Here is a 22,718-nt window from a genome sequence, read left to right on the forward strand (position 1 = left end):
ATATCACTCATGCAACTTCCCCCACTATCTCCTCCTCTTCTGTCTCCAATTAAGAGGTAAGCCCTCCTCCTTGCTAAGGCAACCCCTTCTATAGAGACTCTTAATTCCATCTCTTACCATCTGCCCCAACTACCATCCTTACATTCTTTTCTTCAATCTCACCCCGTCTCCTGGCTCCTTCCCTGTTGCTTATAAATATACCTATGTCTCTAGCTATCATCCCATATCTATATTTCTCTTTTCAGGTAACTGCCTGAGAAAGCTGTCCACACTAGCTACCTTTATTTCTTCTTCTCTCATTTCTAAATCCTCTATAATCTGGCTTCTAATCTCATTATTTAACTGAAACTGTTCTCACCAAAGGTAGCAATGATCTCTTAATTGTCTAAACTATTTTTTTTTTGGTGAGGCAATTGGGATTAAGTGACTTGCCCAGAGTCACACAGCTAGTGAGTGTTATGTGTCTGAGGCTGGATTTGAACTCAGGTTCTCCTGACTCCATGGCCGGTGCTCTATCTACTGTGCCACCTACCTGCCCCAATTGTCTAAACTATTGACCTTTTCTCAGTCTTCATCCTTCTTGCTCTTTCTGAAGCATTGAAACTGTCCATTACTTCCTTTTATTTGATATTCTTTTCTCTCCAGGTTTTTGTGACACTATTTTCTCCTGGTTTTCTTTTTGTTTGACTGTTCCTTCTCAGTTTGTAGCATCTTTATCCAGTTAATGCTCATTAAATGTGGATGAACCCAAGGGTTTGTCTTGGGCCCCCTTCTCTTCTCCCACTCTGGTATCTCTTTGGCTCTCATGTTTTCTTCTATCATCTTCATGTATGTCATTCCTAAATGTATATAGCCAACCCCACTCTCTCTCCATAGCTATAGTCTTGAATCACCAAGTTAGATATCTCAAATTGGATGTCCTGTAGGCACCCAAAACTCAACATACCCAAAACAGAACTCATTATCTTTCCCCTCTTCCTAACTTTGCTCTTTCTTTCATGGGAACCACCATTTTTCCAGTCACCCATGCACACAACTTCAGTGTCATCATTGACTTCTCACTGCCAGTCATTTCAGCATGTCTAATCTGTGGTCAAATCTTGTCCTTTTTACTTTCACTCCATCTCTCATGTAATTTCCTTTTTTCCATTCACATAGCCATGACCCTATTACAAGCTCTTATCCCTCTTCTCCTGGACCACTTTGATAGTCTTCTAACTGGTCTTCCTGTCTCAGGTCTCTCTTTACTCCAAACCATCCTCCACTCACTGATTTTTCTAAAGTGTAGCACTCCCCTCCCCTTCCCTAACTCAATAAATTCCAGTGACTCACTACTATAACCAGGCTCAAATGTAAAATCCTCTGCCTTTTAATGCCTTTTACAATCTAGCCCCTTCCTCCCTTTCCAGTCTTCTTACACTTTACTTCCCTCCATGAACTCTATAAGGAGAGAGAGTATTCCAGGCATTGAAGATAAATGGTGAAAATGCATGAAGTCAGGGATGGAGTGCAATGTTCGAGGAATAGCAAATAGGAAAGCATAGCTAGATGATAGAGTTTGTGGAGGACAGTAAAGTGAAGACATGGGCCTCAAATTTACTCTGGCTACCCCCATAGCTACAGAGGAAAATACTCTCCTTCTTCATCATCCACTCCTACCTTCCCTGGCTTCCTTTCAAAACTCAACTCAAATCCCACCTTCTACAGACCTTTTTCTGCCTCTCCTCCCCACTCACCCGTTTCTTCTTTCTGAGATTACATTTCATTTACATTATACATGTGCATACACACACACACACACATATATGTAAAAGACAAGCACATGAGATTTTCATATTGTCTCCTATATTAAAATGTGTGCTGCTTCAGGGCTTTAGAGGTATGGCACAATCACATTATAAATGTTTTTTTAAAAAGTGTTATTAATGCCTTTTGGTTTTGTTAGCCATTTCCTGACATATATCTTCTTCCCTCCCACCCCCATTGAGCCCACCCCTTAAAACAACTGGAAACAATTAAGCAAAACCCTACAGACCTAGCTTTTTGGAAAGTCTTTTTGGAAAGGATGATATTGGCAATTAAGCAGTTAGATGAGCTCATTCTGCTGCTTTAATTCATATTTAGAAACTGGCTGCTTATTCATCTTCATGATCTAGCAGAAAAGCTGTGTACAAGGTTTTCAGGGGCAACAATACAGACTGGGTGGCTTATTAGTTAGAAAGGGGGCCTTGGAGTCAGGAATATGTGGGTCCAAGTCCCACACTGGATACATACCAACTATATGACCTTGGACAATCTAACACTATACTATTGAGCAGGTATATGAGTAGAGGGAGTTTCTTTATCTGGGGCTCCTTATGCTAATGAAATCACAGATCCACTTCTCTCCCTGCTCTCACCTCAACCTGCCCCCCCCAAAAAGGAGGGAAAACTACAGGACTATGAATTCTAATTCTTCCTCTGCTATTGCTTTATTCTGTTCCCTTGGAAAGTTCTGATCACTTAGGATAAAAGGGTGGTAGGGAATCAATGCTGGATCAGAGGGTCTAGGCTCAAATCCAGGCTGCTTCAGTTACTAACCTGCATGACTGTGTTTACATCACTGTCCTTCTCTGGGTCTCAGTTTCTTCACTGGTTGAGAGAACTAGGAAGGAATATCTCTTTAAAAGGCAGGAGAATTCAGCTGTGGACATAATTTAAGGTGACTGTGGGGCATCCTATTTTCTTTTTTTTAAGGGCTTGTATGTATATGTGGTATTTGTGCCGATAGTAAGTTAGTTTTTAATATATTTTAAAAAGCTGACAAAGTCTAGACCCAAGTGTCCCATTTCTTTGGACTAGTCAGGTCATTTTGCTCCTCTTTATGTGTTCTTTATCCCAGTTAAACTAGCCTGCTAGCCATTCTCTCCACAAAACATTCTACCTCATGCCTCTGTGATACGAATAGGTGGTTCCCCCATGTCTGGAATGAATTCCTTCCTCTTCATCACCTCTTAAAACCCCAAGTTTCCTTCAAAGCACACCTCTGGTTCCACTTCCTGCAAGGTGATTATCCTAGTTGTTAGCCTTGCTCCCTCTTGAAATTACTTTGTATATACTTTGAATTTAATTATCTGTGTACATGTTTTATCCTCCCAGTGGAATGTAAGCTCCTTGAGGTCAGGGGCTGTTTTTTTTTCTTGTCTTTTTTGACTTTATATCCCCAGCACCTAGCACAGTATTTTGCAGACAGTAGGAGGTTAATAAATGTTTGTGGAATTGGAATGAGTTGAAACTATTGGAAAATGCAAAGCACAAAAGATGTCTACCAAAGCCCACTCTCCCATACCAACTGATGAGGCCCACTTCCCTCAGGGATCTATACAGTTCTACAGTCTTAGAGGACAGCCTTCGGGGTGAAGCCCCTCTGAAAGGGGAAAGAACTGAGGATTAATAAAGAGTTGAATTCCTCATTCATAAAACTAAGGGAGGGCAAGGTCTGGTTTTCTCCTTCACATTGCGCCTTTGTCCCTTGCTGCTCATTGGCTCTGGCTCTTCCTGCTTGGTTCAGGAGCACTTCTATTTGGTCCTGGAACTGAGCATTGTCCAGGACTTCTTCCTCTTGATCAAGGCATTCTTACCACTCTGCTGTCATTTCTGGCTACTGCCATTTCTAGGCCCATCTGGTTCCCTCCTTGGGATACTGGGGGCCACAGAACTTTCCCTCCAGAGACCTGTGTACTCATCAGATGTATGTTAGCCACAACTTAGTCAATAATTCCCTAAATGACAAAAAAGTCATTCTTAATGTGGAAGTTGGGCCAAGGATACCTCTTTCAAATCTCACAGATATCATAAAAGTCCTAGCATCAGTGGAGATGTATAACATCATGTATAAGGGAACACTTTCAACAAAGACTTTATGCTTCAGCCCTGTCAGTTTTGGTCAGCCTACTCCTGGTGATTCCATCTGTATGGAAAAACCAAAAACTTTTTATCAACTCATCTGTGCTCTTCTCCAATCTCAGAAGATTAGATAGCCCTCTTTCTTGCCAGTGCTAATCTTCCACTAAGGTCCTTGATTCCATCCCCCAGGATATTGCTTCTCTGATAATCATTCCCTCCTCTCTTCCCCATCCAATGGGGAAGATCCCTCATGCTAAAACGAAACAACCAACAAACAAAAAATTATTACTTTGACTCTCCTGCCCTTCTAGTTTATAATCCTCCCCCTCTTCACTGATAAATGTCTAGAAATAGTAGTCAGTAATCACTGCCTGCTATTACATCAGCATATCTTTCCAGAAACGAGTTCCCCAGTCTCTTCCATATGCAGCAGGAAAGCATGTTATGCATGCTCTGAGGATGGGGTCCCCTTGTAGATATCCCCCTGCCCCAATTATAGCAACATACAGAATAAATACAAGTCAATTTGGGAGGGAAGAAACAACAATTATGGGGATCAGGAAAGGCTTTCTGTAGAAGACTGTGCTTTAAGCTGCATCTTGAAGAGACAGATTCTATGAAGCAAAAGTGAGGAAGGAGCACATCCTGGACAGGAGAGAATGGCCAGTGTAAAGGTAGAGAACTAGGAATCAGCTCTGTGTGAGGAGTATAAAGAGAGTCAGACTGAATGGACCATAGAATTTGGGAAAGGGAATAATGTACAAGGAGGCTGTTCTAGCAACCCCAATTCTCTGATGGATAGCTTCATCAAAATGGCCTCAAGGCATTTCAAACTATGTTAAAAAAAAACACCTCATTATATCTACCCCTTCCCCCACCTCCATCCCCCCACCACTCCAATGAACTTCTTCATCTCTATCAATATCTCCATCCAGTAATGCATTTTGACAGCCTCAGAGTCATCCTTGACTTTTCACTCTTTCTCACCCTCAACTATCTAATGAGTTGACTGATGTCTGTAAGTTTTACTACAACACCTATACTATCCATCTCCTCTTGGCACTCACACAGCCAAGGTCATCAGGCTCACCTCCCCTCTCACCTAGATTATTGCAATAAGCTCCCATTTGGACTACCTGCCTCTAGTCTCTTCCATTTCCAATCTGTCTTCCATCCAGCTGACAGATCAATTTTCCACAGGTCTTACAGTGTTATTCCCCTGCTCACAAATTTTCAATGGCTTTCTGATGTTTCTAGGGTAAGATATTAACTCCTCTGTTATTTAAAGCCTTTCACAGTGATTGTTATAGCTACATCCTATGTTTCCAGACTGCTTTCACATTACTACTCTCTCCCATCCAAATATTCTAGGCAAATAGGCCATACGGTTCCCCAGGCATTTCATCATGCCTGGAACGTTCATCTTCTTCACTCCTGGCTCTTTTCAAGGCTCAGCTTAATTTTCACTTGCTGCACAAAGCCTTCTCTGAACTCTTCAATCATTATTGCTCTGTACTCCACCCCCAAATTATTTTGTATTTACCTTGCATCTATTTTGTATTTACTTATCTGTGCACATGTATCCCCAGTGGATTGTAAGCTCCTTCAGGGCAGACACGTTTCTTATTTTTGTATTTGTATACCTAGTCAGTCCATAGTACAGTGCTTGGCACATGGTATTTAATAACTCTTGTTGACTTGAGTCTATGAAAATTAACAAGGTAAAACTGAGCAGGAAGAATTGGAAAAGGGAAAGACCAGAAGCAAAGGAACCATATTAGGTTACTGTAAAAGCCTAAGCATGAAGTAATGAAGGCCAGAATTAGGGTAGTGGCAATTTAAGAAAAAGGCAAGAGAACATTTTATACACTAACAACAGTATTGTTTTAAGAACAACTTTGAGTGGGGGCAGCTAGATGGCGCAGTGGATAGAGCACCAGCCCTGAAGTCAGGAGGACCTGAGTTCAAATCTGGCCTCAGACCAAACACTTGACACTTACTAGCTGTGTGACCCTGGGCAAGTCACTTAACCCCAATTGCCTGAAAAAAAAAGAAAAAGAACAACTTTGAGTGACTAAGTAATTCTGACTATTATAAATATACAAATTAGAAATAAAGGACATATGAAGATATTATCTGCATCCAGAGAAAGATCTGACAAATAGATGTACAGAATAATTTTACATGTAGATATGTATACATATATATGTACATATATGTATATATAAACCTATTTGTGTGTAGCCATCTCTAGGGCAGGGGGGGTTAGAAGAAAAAAATAAATTTACATGATAACTTTATTATATATTAGAAAGGAATAGCATGTTGTACATAATAGTTTGCAGTGTTATGTGCAATCATCTTTTTATTATACAATGTTATAGAATTGGTTTTTTATTCTATAAATTAAAAATAAAACATTTTTTTAAAAAGAGGCCTAAGAGCAAATAAAATCACTAAGGAAGGGAGGAGGAGAAGGAAGAAAAAGGTTACAAGGAAAGAAATTTGCAGAATACCCACCTTAATGGTCATAGAGCTGGAAAAGGCCTTAAATGCCAGCTAATCCAATCCCCTTATTGCATAGACGAGGAACAGAGACCTGGTAGGGTTAAATATTTCTCCAAAGTCACATAGAAAATAAGCTGCAGGGCTAAGATTAGAACCCAGTTCCTCTGACCCCTAAATGTAGCATCCTCCACTATTCTTTGCTGACTTTGGGATGATGAGATATTTTACCCCTACTGTGAAATAAATGCTAAAAAATTAAGCATGGAAAAATTTTAGATGCCACCCACTTCCTTTAGCCATTAGGTAGAATGATAATCTTAGTCCCTTAGGAATGTCTCTAGGGCTAGACAAAATTATAAAATGATGAGGTAGTCCCATCCTGGCATATCCTCATTCCTTTCCTCTTTCTTATTTTAAAGATACTTTAATGTTTTTTTTTTAACTTCATACATTATTTTTTATATCTTAACTTTGGCAAAGCTATCCCAATATATGAAAATATTTAAATTTAATCCCTCCCAAACTGTTCACATTACAAAAGAATGATGTTTTACAGAAAGATTCACAGTAATATTCCTGACCAGTCTTTTGTCATACTTAAAATGATTCAGTATATACAAGACTTTTCAGGAATACATTAATTACCTACTCATGTGGTCTCACAAATTATTTCAGCATCCATCAGCCTCAGTTTATTCCTCAATCTTAGTCCTCTTCCTTAGCCTTTCTATTCTGTTATTTTTACTTTATCCTTTCCTACTTCTCCCTACCACTTGCCTCTCCCAATTTTCTGTGGAGCTTTACCTTTCTTTTCTCTTTATTTCTCCTGATAGTGCCTCCCTCATTTTCCTTTTTCTCACTGCTGCTCCAAGTTCTTCAAGATTTTTGGATACCATTTTAGATAGAGTGGAGTCTCATTAATTAAGTTTTGGGAGAAGATTAAATTAGTGAAAGGTCTTGAATAATAATAAAGGAATAGGGATGTAAAAGAGTAAGAGATTCATATACAGGAGAAATGAAAACAGAAAAAGCCTAGATTTCTCAATTGAATTAATCAGTTGTATAAACAATGTACAAAACAAGACCTTAATTAGGGGAATATAAAGTCTTCTTCTCTCTTATCATTGTGCGCGTGTGCACATGCACAAGCACTCGCGCACACACAGAGGAAACATTTTGTGATTGGCTGGAAAAATCAGACTATGTTTTCTAAAAGCTAATTAGGTCTAGCTAGTTGATTGACAATCTATGGGAGACATACTGGATGGATAAAACCCTCATTCCTTTATGGATACACTCCAGAAACTCTGAAGAAGTATACAGCTTCCCACTAAGGAATCAACTTACCAGCATAAATATAAGTTGGAAGAGGGAGTCCAGAGGAGGTTTTACACTTATAAGTGTTTTTACAAAAAGCTGCCAAGGGGCAGCTAGGTGGCACAGTAGATAAGAGTACTGGGGTTGAAGTCAAGAAGACTATCTTCTTGAGTTCAAATCTGGCCTCAGACACTTACTAGCTGTGTGAACCTGGACAAGTCACTTAACCTTATTTGCCTCAGTTTCCTCATCTGTAAAATGAGCTGGAGAAGGAAATGACAAACCACTCCAGTACCTTTGCCAAGAAAATCCCAAATGGGGTCATGCAGAGTCTGACACAAATGAACAGATCAGTCATTTAAGAGTGGTCAATTCTTTAAAAAAAAAAAAGTACATGCTCAGAGCACCTGGGATAAAGTTTCTCCATTGGAGAGACTACAGACCCTGTTTCCAGAATAGCTGTGATAGCATGTGAGGTAAGTATTTTGGAAAGATCTTAGAACTTGCACAGATGGTGTGCAACCAGTTCAGTCAGCTGACCCCATGATGAATGGGAGGTTCTTTGGCTCAAGTGATTAAATGACTGGAGTCATTTAAAAAGCATCAATGATTTCTACCAGTCTCATATCTTCAGCTCATCTCTGTTGGTATGATAAGTAACCTTCTTGAGAGACCATGAAGAAAGGGGAAAGACCCTGAGGCTTTTTTTTTCCCTTCTGAGGCCATTTGGTCTTCAAGAAATAGGAGTTGATCCTTGGCCTTTTTGTTTTCCCTCATAAGTAGGAAATGGAGTTTCCTATCTTAGGTGTTTTGACAGCTGAGAGAGATAGAGCCATGGGATCCTGGGAGTTGGAATCAAGGGCAGGTTTGTGGCTAGCACAGCACTGATGCCCCAAGCAACAAGCTTCATTATTTTATCTTCTGAAGGACATTTGGGATCCCCAGGATGTTGGAGGCAGCCAAGGGAGGGAGGACAATAGCAGGAACTTGCCTGTAGCAGCATAAAAAAAGTAGCAGTTGCTGCAGACCACAAGTGGAGCATCTAAGTAGGAGAACCAAAGTTTCTATAAAGTGGCTCTGAAGTCCTCACTCCAATTTTCACTTCCAATTTTAGCTTTTAGGTTCAACGCTGCAAATAGCATTCCCCCATCACATGGTGGTTTCTCTTTAGACTATGACTTCTAACCTTTTCTTTCCTACCACAAAAACAACTAGTCGTATCCACAAAAGGGGTAGAGGGCCAGCACAATAGGTGGCAGGCAACCATGGAACTACTGCTCCTATTAATGTGGTGTGAAACCCAGAATTGGGAATCACTGCTTTTACAAATGAGATGAACCTCTTGGTTACCTGCCTGAAGTGAAAGCATAAATCCCTGGCCTCAGTATTTGGTTTTCTTTCAGCTCAAAGAGGTGGTATGGCACAGTGAATAGAGAGCTGGGGCTGGGAGTCAGTAAGACCTGAGTTCAAATCCTGCTTCACATACTAGCTGTGATCATGGGCAAGACGGTTCCCTGTCAGTGCCCTAGGCAATTCTCTTAAGACTTTAAATTTCAGACAGCTGACCTGCATTGGCTTCCTTATTTGGGAGGAGTCATTGGTTCAGCACTTGTCACTTCACAGGTAGCAAAAACTAAAATTAGGCAGTTGCTCAAAAATATGACCATTTCAGGGGCCAATTTCATTTATTAGCCCCATGTGGTTCAGCTAAAGGTTTTGGATTTTTTGTTTGTTTTGAGAGATGGACTCTGCCCAAGTCCTGTCAGGCAAATTTATGTTAGGTTCTGGGATAATGTATTTGCCTAATTTGAATTATCATCTCATCCACACTAAGCTTTCTGCATAAGGTGCTAAATCTTGCTAACTAGAAAACTACAGCTGCTCAAGTGTATCTGTTGTGTTTCACAGCTCAAACTAACAAAACTGTTACAGCTGCTAGCTGTTTTTGACTCTCTCAAGAACAACAACAGGAACTAACCTATCTATAGGTATAAATATTGCTTGAGTTTCCCCTTTGATCTTTTAAGGAAAAGGTGGCATTTTTCAGAGAGAGTGAGGTGGCCCTTAGGAGAAATTGCTGAGTTTACTTTTTCCAAAATTTTAATTTAAACTGTTGAACTCACCTGATTTTAATCTAAGTTCAGTGTCCATTGCTCTTAAATCCTATAGTAGAAAGAAGTATGTAAATACTTACACACGTAAGGTTATTAGCAGGTAATAATAATAATAATCATGATAGCATTTTTACAGCACTTTAAAAACGTTTTATTGATGTTTTTCTGTTTCTTACATCACTAGTTATCCCAAGTATCTCTTCCCTTTCCCCTCCTAGAGAGCTATCTCATATGACAAAAACTACTTTTAAGAAGAAAAAAAAATCTGCATAACTGATCAGTACATTGAAAAAGTCTGAAAACATGAACACTACCCCTACAAATGGGGAGGTTGGGAGTGATCTCTTCATTTAAGTTCTGTTTGATCTTGATAATTTTGTTACCTTTACTTTTGGTTTTTTAGTGCAGTTCTTTCCATTTGCATTGTTGTTAAAGCATACATTGTTTTCCTGGCCCACTTATTTCATTCTGCATCAGCTCCTATAGATCTTTCTGTGGTTCTCTGTATTTCTCACAAATACCATTTCTTACACCATAGGAACATTCCATTGCAGTCATGTACCACAATTAGTTTTGCCATTCTTAAGAGACGGACATCTACTTTGTTTCCAGTTTGTTGCTATCACAAAAAGTTCTTTTTGGGGTATAAGCCCAGTAATGGAGTCTTTGGTTCAAAGGGATGGACATTTTAGTCATTTTATTTGCATAATTCCAAACTGCTTGTCAAACTGGTACGTACCATTTCACAGTTTCACCAATAATGTACTGGGTGTGAGGTAAAAATAAAGGGTTGTTTTGATTTGCATTTCTCTCATCACTAGTAATTTGGAGCATTTTTTCCATGTGGTTGTGAATACATTGAAGCTCTTTTGAGAACTGTTCATTTCTTTTGACTACTGGGAAATGACTTATATAACATTTTAAGATTTGCAATGCACTTTACAAATATTATTTCATTTTGTCTTCACAATGACCCCGGGAGGAAGGTGCCATTATTTATTTATTTATTCATTCATTTTTGAGGCAATCAGGGTTAAGTGACTTGCCCAGGATCACACAGCTAGTAAACATCAAGTGTCTGAGGATGGATTTGAACTTGGGTCCTCCTGACTCCAGGGTAGTGCTATCATCTACTTACATTTTACAGATGAGGAAACTGAGTCAGAGGTTAAATGACTTGTCCAGGGTCACATGAGTAGTAAGGGTCTGAGGCAGGTTTGAACCTAGCTCTTCCTGAGGATAAGTCTAGTTCTCTATCCACTGCACCACCCAGCTTCGTCACATATAAACTCATTATGACTAAGTATTTAGGCAATTCTCTAGAGATCTATAGCTAATTTCAATAGTAACATCTTTCAGTTTGGCATTTATGACTCTTATAGGTCCTACTAAAATGAGAGAAATCAGCTTAAATAAACAAGTCACTGTGTGTGGTTATTAAGGCTTTCCAAGTATGAAAAAGGATGAGTATTAAGGTGATGTGGATCAAAGCTGGACTTTAACTAACAAACATTTTAAATTCCTACTATGTATGAGGCACAATGTTAGGCCCTGGGAATACAAAGATGAAAAACAGCACAGTTCCTGCCTCAAAGAGCTCACAAAGTAATAAGATGCTGACAAATAAGCATAGGGGTAGCTAGGTGGTGAAGTGGATAGAGTACCAAGCCTGGAGTCAGGAGAACCTGAGTTTAAATAGACTTCAGTCACTTACTAGCTCTATGACCCTAAGGAAGTCACTAAAACCTGACTGCCTCAAAATAAGCATAATAAAAGGTAACGTGAGATAAAGACAAAGTAGAAATTAAGACAAAATGCTAGGAGACTATTTGAAGAGGGAAAGATTTCTTTCAGTGAAAAGTATGAGGGAAGGCAATGGAGTGTTGTATTTTGACTCAGAGGACCTGGGTTTGAATCCTGGCTCTGTCAATCACCACCTATGTGAACTTACAGAAATCACTCAACCCCTCATGGCTTCAATCTCCTTGAACTAGTTGACCTCTAAGTGTTTTCTGCTTTTTAAGCCTATGATCTTCAAGGAAGTAGCAAACAAGGCCATTAATGAAAGCAAGGAATTTCATAGAGAACTGGGAAGGAAATAGGAAGAGAATTTGTATGAATGCTGGAGTACAAACAGAAAATAGTGATCCCATTTGGCTGGAGTATTGATTGTATGTAATGAAATAATGTGAATAAAGCCGGAAAGATAGGTTAGAGTCAGACTTTGGTGGAAAGTGTCCTAGATTTAGAGTCAGAAAACTGGTTTAAATCCTAGCTCAGGCTCTTAACAGTTGTGAAGGGAACAAGTTAATTAACTCTCAGTGTTGTCACTTTTCTTTAAAGTTGATGTGGTAATACTTATATTATCTACCTTACAGAATTATTGTCATGTCCTTAAAGTTCTACATAAATTATATATAAAACAAATAATAACTGACATTTATGTAATATTTTGAAGTTTTCAAATAAGTTTATCCAGGGAATCTCCAAAGTCTTGGTGTAGCTTTAAGCAATTGGTTTTAAAATTTTCAAAATAATTTTATCCAGAGTATCTCAAGTCCTTAGTAGCTTAAAACTGCACTAAGACTAGTGGGACATGCTGCATTTATTCAGTCTTGTTTGCACCCTACACCTGTATTCAGTGGGAGTAATTCAAGGTTGGGGTTTGGCTAGGCATGATCCTTCGACCATTACCATTAGATTGTAAGCTCCTTGAGGGCAGGGACTATCTTTTGCCTATTTTTGTATCCCTAGCACTCAATACAGTGCCTGGCACATAGTAGATGCTTAATAAACATTTGCTGACAAATGGCTAGGGCACAATGGATTTAAGTACTGAAGGAAGTGGAGACAGGTTAGAAAGGAGAGTGTAGCCAGTATAGGAGTTAGAGCCTAGGAAAGAAGTGAGGGATGGAGGGATTAAAGGTCATGGTGAGGACAAAGAATAATGTTATAGGTTGTGTAGTATAAGGAAAGAATGATAAAGATTATGATCACATAAATGAATTTCAGAGTTCACGAACATGGAAGAACACTTGTGATAGCAAGTTCAAGGGTATGACCATCTCTGTACATAGCCGACATGGCATGATGGTGGGAAATGAGTAATTCAAAGAATCAGAAGTTAGGTTGTTTAAGGTAGTATGTATGTTTAAATACTATAGTATGCAGGTGGGAGTTGGGGTGGAAAGAATGAACCATGTTATGAACTCAATGAGAAAGGAAGAATGTTCTGGGAGTCAGTAGGTAACAGCAATCAGAATACTGACTGGATCATAAATATGGATTAAATGAATCTCACAGGAGAAGCTGTTGAGGGGTGGTGGTAGAAGGAGTCTATAAATGGCAACATGGAACAGAGTCTTCCACAACCAGTTCAGGGATATTGAGTGAAATACAACCAATATTGGAGCCAGAAGTCCAAGAGCAGGAGTCTAATGCTGGGAGAGGGTTCTGAATATCAGCTTCTTTTGACCCAGCCCAGGGAGACTACGACTTATCCATTGGCCATGGGTAGTCTACAACTGGATGCTTTGTAGAACCTCCTTTTAGCCCATTCTTGCTAGGAAGAAGTACAAAAGAGAGGTTTTCTCACCCCCAGCCCCAGTGTTAGGAAGGAAATGCTTGTATTTCTGCCAGTTATTTCACATTTTGTACATTGTACCGTAGAAATATTACATATTTTTTTGCCAATTTTATATCTTGCCAATATTTTCTCAGTAAATATCCCTTTGTAAATGCTAATTGATGTGAATTGGTTAAATGATATTGGGGCACTAATCATTAGTGATTGATATTAGGGGAGAATATATTAGAATGGAAGCTTGAACTGATAGCATTAGGGAAACTTCTTAGTATTGTTTCCTAAAACCCTGGGAGAAATGCCTTTTTTTCTAAGACACAATCTGCTAGTATGACTATTTGGACACTAAGTTTAGAACATAGCTACATGCACAACAAAATGTAAACTCTTTGGGAGTTGTACTTTTTGACTTTGTATTTCCAGGGCCCAGCATAGTTCCTGTGCTGCTAGAGGTCAGCCGTGTTGATTGACAGATATGCAGACTTGAGGTCATTTGGGTGGCTAAAGCACCAGCCCTGGAGTTGGGAGGACCTGAGTTCAAATGCGACCTTAGACACTTATTAGCTGTGTGACCTTAGAAAAGTCATTTAATGTCAACTACCTACCCCTGCCCTGCCCTCCCAAAAAAGCCATCTGGGTAGATTACTGAATCTTTGAAAGCTGAAGAGATCACTGAGTAGTCATTCAATGATACTCCACAGCCAACTAAATAAGGTATACCTAACCCTGGCTTTCAAAGTCAATCAACATTTATCAAGCACCTAAGGGCCTGGGGATATAACAGCCAAGATAGTCTTTGCCCTCAAGAAGCTCACAACAGAAAATACACAAAGCAAACTAAATACAGGATGATTAGGAAATAATTAAGAGGGAAAGCACTGGAATTAAAAAGGGTTAGGGAATGCTTCCTGAAAGAGGTAGGATTTTAGGTGGGACTTAAAGGAAGCCAAGGAGGTCAACAGGTAAAAGGGAGGAGGGAAGTGTTCCAGGCATGATTCTCTTGGCTGAAGGTAATCTTTCTTCCTCTTAATTTTACACACAAACACATATTTATATATTTATATACACATATATAAGTATATGTATGTATTTCTTTCTGTATCTCTGGGGCCTAGCATGGTCCTTAGTATAGTACTTAATTAAATGCTTGTTAATTGATTGACTACTGTGTTTTATTTCTAGGCATCACAATGTAAGAAAAATGTTGCTCTATGAAGAGTATCCAGTAGAGAGCAATCAGGAGTCAAAAGACCTAGGAATGTTTAGCAGGGAGAGAAGACTCAGGGGAAATATCATAGTTAAGTCCAAGTATTTAATGGGCTGTAATGTGGAAAGGAGATTCAACTTGTTCTGTTTATCCCCAAAGGGCAGAATCAGAAGCAATAAGAAGATGAAAAAAGGAAATTTTAGGCTTGATGAGGAAACTGAGCTACAGGGAGGCTAAGTAACTTGCCCAAAGTCCCCAGAATATGTCAGAAGCAGGACTTGATTCCTCTTCCTCTGATTTCAGAGCCAGGGCACTTTTCACAGTACTACCAATATCAACAGGCTTTGGTTATATAAAACAAAGATGTGGATTTTGAAGTGGTCAGGCTAACAAAATTAAAACAGAGCTCCTAGGAGGCAGACAGGGCCATATAATTAAATAGAAACCCAAAGGGGCAGTAAAAAGACAAAAAAAAGGAAATTTACACGATAATTTTGTTGTACATTTGAAAGGAATAGCAAGTTGTAGTAGTAGATTTGCAATTCCATGTACAATCATCTTTTTTTTTTATTGTACTATGTTATGAAAATGCTTTATTCCACAAATTAAAAAAAAAGAAAAGAAACCCAAAGGAACAGAAACATACAACACGTAGAAAAAGAGGCTAAAATACTGAAAGACCTTCATGTTCACATTACCAGAAGATGAAATGTAGCTCTTTGTTCCTTTGGTACCAAATTCAACTGTATTTTATCTGTTGGGCTAACTTTTTTAGATTTGGAATCTACAAGAGGTTTAGTGAGAGATGCTGTAGAGAGTATATTTCAGTCATCAATAAACATTACGAGCCTGCTGTGTGTTAGGAACTGTGCTAAATAAACACTGGGGATACAAATGTGAGAAAGGGCCATCCACATCCCCTGGAAGTTTACAATTTAATGGGGGAAGACCACACACAAAAGGACGATAAAAAGGGACTGGGGGGATGTACCTGTCAAGGAGTTAAGATGGAGAAGTCCAAAGGAGCATAGCGTGTAGCTGAGTGAGACAAGGAATGACTGGCCTGGCAACCCTCCTTCAATGGAAGTTTTGGGAGCTCCTTCCCCTTCAATCAGAAGAGCCCCAGGGCAATACTGATGACGGGTGAGTTCCAGGATTGGAACAAATATTTATTAAGTGTCTACTCTATCCAAAGGGCTACAAAGAATGAAACTCTCTACTAGAAAGTTTACATTGGAATAGGGGGAGACAAGAAGTACACATGTAACTACTCAGACTTTACTTTCCTCATCTATATACATAAGTACAAAGTAGCTAACTACAAGTCTGTTGTAAAGGAGGGCACTAGCAGTTTGTGGGGGGGGGGGGGAATTGGGAACGGCTACAAATATGAGGTTTTTGAACTTTGTCTTGAAGGATTCTATGAGGTAGAAGAGAGGTGGGAATGGATTCCAGGCATAGAGTTGGTCAGTACAAAGGAATGCTGATGAGAGATGTACTGTCACGTAAAAAGAACAGAGGACTGTTATTAATAATAGCAATTTACTTCTTACCTCTGTGCCTTTGCATTGACCATCCCCATTCCTGGACCTTACTCCCTTCTCACTTCTGGCTCCGAGTCCCAAGGCCCCTTTAAGACTCAGTTTGAGTACAACCTTTACACAAGGCCTTTCCTAAATCCCACCGGTGCTTGGGACCTTTCCCTCAAATCACCGTATCCATTTTTTACATATTTGTACATGTCTCCCCCAATAGAATGTGGGGATAGACATATTTAATTTAATAGGCATATTGGGAGGAGCTCTTGCACTGAAGCTGAGTTCAAATCCTGCTTGTCACTTAATACCTTTGTGACCTTAGGCCTTGAAAGCAACAGACTTGGGATCAGAAGACCTGGGTTCAAATGTCTCCCCAGAAACTAGACGTATGATCTTCAGCAAATCATTCCACTTCTCCAAACCTGAGGGAGTTGGACTAGATGGCTCTGAGGTCCCTTTCTGTCCTAGATCTATGATCTTTGAGGATAACTTTAACTTTGTTTGCTTAGCATTTATCAAAGTGCTTGGCACACAGTAGGTGCCTAATAAATGCTTATATTCTCTTTATCTTTAATAAAAAGTGATAAAAATGCTTTTTCTTTCATATTACCTGATGATATATTTTGCCACAGACTTCTTTCATAGAACTTCACCCTCTCCCAATACTATCCCATTTAATTCCTGATTAGCACCCAACCTGTTACTGCTAGCATATTTCACCTGTATATTACATGCTCATCAAAGCCTGAGAACATAAACATATAAATTGTAGTCCTGCCATTTGACTTGGTCAATTTTTGAACTTTTAGCAGTTGACATTTAGTTTATTTCAGAAAAATCTTTCACGGATTTAAAAAAAAATGTTTCCAGGAAAGCAGCCACACCCAGGTTGCAAAATTGTGGTTTGTTACTCACTGTTTCATTTTCTTTAAAACATTTTCATTCAATTGTTAATTTAATCCTTTTCATTGTTTCCTATGAGCACTGAATTGTCCTTACACAAACATTATTTTTAGTTCTGAACCTTTATGTCTTCTTGCCCCTTCAGATTTTTAAATGAAAAAAATGTCTCTTAGCACTCTTTCAAAAACCATGTTACAAAAAAGTGAATGTTAATAAGCAAACCTGCTAAGTCTCTTATTAGCTATAAGATCTCAAACAGTGGGGGAAAAATCCAACACTCATAAGTAAAATTACAATTTACTTCTTTTTGTGTATGTCAATTCAAAAAAAGGTAAACAAGAACTTGATAAGTCCATATTGCATAAATTTTATAAAAAGAGAAATAAGCAGATTTAGGAATAGAAAGTAAATTACTTGAGGACAGTGGTGACTGGGTCTGTTTGTTATTTTGATACCACCAGCACTGACTTACATGCTTTAATGATTAGGGTTAGCAAGTAAAGCTCTTTATAACCTGGCCTCTTTTTGCCTTTCCAGTCTTCTTAAACTTTACTCCTTTTCCGAGAACACTATGATCCTGTTATATTGGCCTATAAGCAGTCCCTCAAATAGGACATCCTCCCTCAGTGCATTTCCAAGATCTGCCCATGCCAAGACTGAGTTCAAATTCCAACTTTTGCAGACAGCCTTTCTTGGTTCTTCAGTCTATTAGGGCTTTCATTTCCCAGGCTACCTTCCATGCACTCTGGATATTATCCTGTATGTAGCTAATTATTTACATGTAGTCTCTTCCTTTAGAAGGTGCACACTGAAGTCAGAGCCTTTTTGTCATTCTATGTACTCTCAAGTGCTTAGCACAATATCTGCAACAAAGTAAGCTCTTAATAAATGCTCACTTACTGACAAAGGTGCCTGGGTTGTAAAACATTGGGAGGATGGATGAAATGGGATACAATTTTCATAAATGTGCATATTTTAATGCCAGGCAGCTACGTGGCATAGTTGATAAGAGTGTTGGGCCTGGAGTCAGGAAGACTCATCTTCCTGAGTTCCAATCCAGCCTCAGACACTTACTGTGTGACCCCGTGCAAGCCCCTTAACCCTGTCTGCCTCAATTCCTCATTAGTAAAATGATTTGGAGGAGGAAATAGCAAACCACTCCAGTATCTTTGCCAAGAAAATCTCAAATGGGGTCACAGAGTCCTACAGGACTGAACAACAAATTTTAATGCCAGAAAATTCAGATTTCTATGACAAGTATTTAAATCAAGTATGTTGTGTTACCCAGAAAGGTCAAAGCCTCTAGTCCAAAGGACAAAGGGAGCCAACTTTCAAATGTTGTACTCCTTCATCAATGTTCAAATCTTGCCTAGGGTATGCAAACAGCTTATGGAACCCTACAGCCAGAAAACAAAAATCAGTTGAGAAGCCAACTTTTCACTTTCCCAAATGGGACAGCAGGCTGCAAATACAAATTAACTTAATTGTTTTACTTTGTGAATTAAAATATTCAAGCCTGGTGAGAAAACTCAACCAATTCAGACTGGCAATGGTTAATCAATTTATAAGTAGTCTAACTAGGTGTTCAGTGTTAAGGTGTTATGCCCAGGGTCACACACACAGCCAGTAGGTTATGAGTTAGTATAGAGTTATTGAACCCTAGAGGTTAAATGACTTGCCCAGGGTCACACAGCCAGCTTGTCAGTCTGTGCTTGAACTAGGTCATCTTGACCTTAATGAATTTTCTAACCACTAAGTGAAGCAGAGATCAGCACCTTGGACCTCAAGCCCTCTTTCCAAGACCACCTAACTGGTCTTGGAAAAATAAGGATAAGAGCCTCAAAGGTAAATTTGTGGCGTCTACGGGATAAAGAAAGGCTGCTTTTTTTGCATCCGTGAGGCCGAGATGAACCCTCTCAGCCCAGATTTCTTAGTGTCTTAGCATGTTAAGAGCCAATCCTGGATGCTCAGTCTTGTAAAATGCGGTCATGATGCAAATACTTTTATTTTGCCCCCTGGCTCCGACCCACACTAGCTAGTTATAACTATGGTCTCTTTAAGTAAAACCCCTAGGTTGTTCAGAGTAACACGACACCCCTTCTCCCTGCCCCCCAGGCCTCCCAGAATTCTACTAGGCACTGTTGGCCAGCTTATTAAGCTGATGTGCATGTTTTCAATCCCCCATTTCTCTTCCAACCACACAGGACATGGGGGCATAGCCGGATCCCGGGTTCCATCAAAGGCAAATAAAGGTCAGAGAAGCTCCGCTGGTCGTTTGTTTTTTTTCAACTAATAGAAAAATAAAAACAGGCGGGAAGGGACCAGGAACTGCCTGCGCTCGGGACAAGCGTCCACATGGACAAATAGCCACCTCCCCCTCATGGCACGCAGGCGCAGTACCAGCCGGGACTCGCATTTATCACAAGCAGATCATTCCGCCGGTTTCTTTGTGTAGCAGAAAACCTTGAAATGGCATAATTTCCTTTCCTCGGTTAAATATCAGAACCACCATCCTCTCTCTCTCCCGCGGGGTCAGGGGTTAGAGTACGGGAAAGGCAGCTCGAGCCGGGAGGGCAGCAAAAAGAAAAAGGGGGGAGGGGGAAGGTTAGGTTGAGCTCGGCGAGGGCAGGGAGAAGGGAGGGATGCTGGGAGCTCGACTCACTCGCACACCATGTGTCCCTCCGCGAGAAGCACGGGGGACTTTTCGGTGGGGATTTTGGGCGCCGACCAGACGCGGCATTTTCGGAAAATAGCGCCCGGTGGTTCTGAAGCGCTTTGTTGATAGCGGGGCCGCTTCAATCCGGCCGGGTACCAGGTGCCTCGGGTCCCCGCAACATCTCCCGCTGCTCCCCCGCCGCCGCTCCCGAAGCTTTTCCAGGTCAGTGCGGGTCTATGCAGGGCCCTGTTACCACCGGATGTGGAAGTTGATCTCTTCGCTGGTAAAAAATAATTCCACTTCCCCCGGAACCCAGATCATCCCCGCGATTTCCTGTTTATTGCATTAAGGCGCCGGGTTTCCGGGGCTCCTGGCCCCGCTTATTCCGCGGGGGTCGGTGGGGGGCGGGGGGCTGTCGAGGCTGCCCGCCCGCGCCGCCGTGCTTTGTCCGCCCGGCACCCTGCTTCTGGGGAGGGGCTGGCAGACATGGTGGCGGCCGCCGCCCCCTCCCCGGCTCCGGCGGGACCCATTCCTCTCTCTCTCCTCCTGCCTCCCTTCTCTCCCCGTCCGGGCGGCCGGTTCCGAGCCCGGCGCCCCCGCCGTGGGAATGAGGGCGGCGGGGGTTCGGCGGGCGCGGGCGCGGCCTCGGCCCCGCGGGGCCTCTTTGTTTGCGTCCCCCCTCCACCTCCCTTCCCCTCCCCCCCTTCCGTGCGGGGAGGCCCGACTGACAGCTCCCCCGCTGGGGCCCCGGACTCAGGAGGCCCCCTCCGTTACCCCCGGAGCGCCGATCCCCCGGGGGACGGGGGAGGGGAGCCTGAAGCCAAGCTGGGACAGGGTCGGTGGCACCGCGAGCCCCGAGCGGCTACCTCGGAGGGCTTGGGCTGTCGGGGGACGCAGCCCGGCCATCGGGCAGCCGCCGAGGGAGCCGCGCGGGGCGAGGAGAAGGAATTTGGGGGGGGTGTTTACTAGACTCCCGCGATCAGGGCAGAGAGATAATCCTTGTCGGTTTAACCTGTTATTACGGAAGCATTTTTATGATTAAAAATGAGGATGAGGATGAGGACGAGTGGGTCAGGCCGGGAAGTGAATTCGGAAAAAGTGAAGAAGCTGGAGGCTTCAGGAGGACTGGCTACCCCCTTTATCCCCCCCTTAAAACTTGCTCTCGCTCCACTCACGCAGGCTTCAAAGCTGATTGGACTGTGCCGGAGCACATCAGGGCGGAGGAGGGGCGGGTGGCCCCGCTGCTGGGGGCGGAGGGAGTGGGAGCCTGCTAATCTCTAAGTTTTAGACTTGGGCTCTGATTTGCTGTCTCCTCGCTGGCAAGTCACTAACTCTCTGTGACTTAATTTTTTTCCCCTTCTCCTGGAAAATGGCGCAGTAACTGTCAGTTTTTTGTAGAGGAGTTTGGGATCAAAGAATGAAAGATGCCGTACTGTGACTTTTCTTCACATATTTTAAGGGAGTTTTGAGCACTGCGGTTGAATTATTTTTTTCTGCAGTTCTAAAGTTTATTTGCCCCTTAATAGACATTTGAAGGAGACTTTAAGTTTTTAAAATCATTTTAGTCATTGCCCTTCTGCGTATATCTGTCTATGACGAAAAAGTTAGGCGCTTCTATTTTCAGTCCTTTCATTTAAATTAAAGGAAAAATTATTCTTTTCTGCTATCTTCTTCAGCTTGTGTTTCCTGTCCTCTGTTCTGGCTATGCAAATGTCGGTTGACCTTCACAATATACCTTGTTCCATATCTGGTGTAAGACCCATTTCAAAAAGATGAATAAGAAAACAGATTGAAATACTGTTCTTGAACTACAAGAGTTGTCTCATTAAAGCTAAGGGTTAAGTGCATAAGTATTTAAACTTTATGAGTAATGCTGCTTAACATAATTTGTGCCCAGAGACCCAAGGTAGGGTTTTCAAATGAATTGACAGTAATTGGGTGGAAGATTACCTTTGAATAACTTGTGCAAGGTTTCCATTGTAGATGTATGGTGAAAATGTGCATAAACAGAATTTTTCTAAGTGGAATGCTTATCTGTATACCACAGAAGTTTCATGTTTAAAGGAATCTTGGTAACTTAAAACTTTTTTGAAGCAGAAAATCCTTTTGTAAATGCAAATGATTACATATTAATTTCAGAAGTATGGTGGTACCTACACTGCATGCATACTGTATTTAATTAAATACTGTTCCCAGTTCTGTAGGATTTATCAGAATTGTGGGCGATCTATTTTTCAAGAATATAGAAGGTATTTTGTGTTAGGTCAGTTGGCTAGTCAATCTTAAGTTGTTTGATCTTCACACACTAAAATGATTTGTGAGAGAATATGGTCAGAAGGTTTTATTTGCTTCCCTAAATTCTCGTAATCTGTTAAAGCTGCAACAATTTCTCTAAACCTTTCTTGTACTTGTGTATCTGGATTGCTTAAACAAGTTATGTAAAAGAGATCTTTTAGATATTTTAATGTTTATCTTATGTTGATATAGGACGCAATGATGTGCATAGATGGGGACCACTAATCCATGCTACTTCTGTTAGGATAGTGACTAGTGCAAGGCAAAACCCATAGTTGGTATTTTATTCTCTTGCAGTAAGAGGGACTTAGTGGGAGTTAACTGAGGCCCCCAGAGGGTTCCCAAGGCAACTTCCAAATGCTCTATCATCCCCACAACCCTCCATCCTATGGTGAAAACTTTAGTCTTAATGCAGTAAACAGGATATGGAAAGTAGGGGCAGGATGATGTGAGTTGGAAGTAGCAGGAGGGAAAATAGCACTATTCTGTGCCCCACCGTATATATTGAAGTGTCTCTACCCTTTGAAATTAGGCTCTTAGTAACCTCTGGTTTTCTTTGGAGTTAAGTAGAATAAACAGCACATTGAACTATAGTATTTGTGATACTAGACTTTCAGAATTTTGATCATCTTTGAGGTGGTAACTAAATTAGTTCTCTATTCTGTGAATTCTAATCCAGGCTCTGAAGTTCTGTACTATTCTATTTAACCCA

General features: G+C 40.9%; 2 protein-coding genes across 7 annotated transcripts in view; one reads left to right on the forward strand and one right to left on the reverse strand.

Annotated features, from left to right (window-relative positions):
• USP8 (ubiquitin specific peptidase 8) overlaps nt 1-19,800 on the reverse strand; it is a 113,942-nt gene extending 94,142 nt beyond the window's left edge. The window contains exon 1 of the mRNA XM_078151257.1: nt 19,718-19,800. The gene's annotated coding sequence lies outside the window, so the exon portion shown is untranslated. The remainder of the gene's footprint in view (nt 1-19,717) is intronic.
• Nucleotides 19,801-19,848: 48 nt separating this feature from the next.
• GABPB1 (GA binding protein transcription factor subunit beta 1) overlaps nt 19,849-22,718 on the forward strand; it is a 74,694-nt gene continuing 71,824 nt past the window's right edge. For 2 of the 6 annotated variants that reach the window (XM_078151258.1, XM_078151259.1), the window contains exon 1: nt 19,974-19,994. Coding sequence is in view for 1 of the 6 variants with exons in the window: in XM_020979857.2 (XP_020835516.1) it covers nt 19,971-19,994 (24 nt within the window). In the remaining 5 variants the exon portion in view is untranslated. Of the gene's footprint in view, nt 19,934-19,965; nt 19,995-22,718 lie in introns of those variants that run through there. The other 4 variants (XM_020979647.2, XM_020979857.2, XM_020979587.2 and 1 more) reach the window with 4 other exon arrangements.

Source organism: Phascolarctos cinereus, unplaced genomic scaffold (genome assembly GCF_003287225.1).
Source record: "Phascolarctos cinereus isolate Bilbo 61053 unplaced genomic scaffold, phaCin_HiC Scaffold_3;HRSCAF=262, whole genome shotgun sequence".
Lineage (NCBI taxonomy): Eukaryota > Metazoa > Chordata > Mammalia > Diprotodontia > Phascolarctidae > Phascolarctos > Phascolarctos cinereus.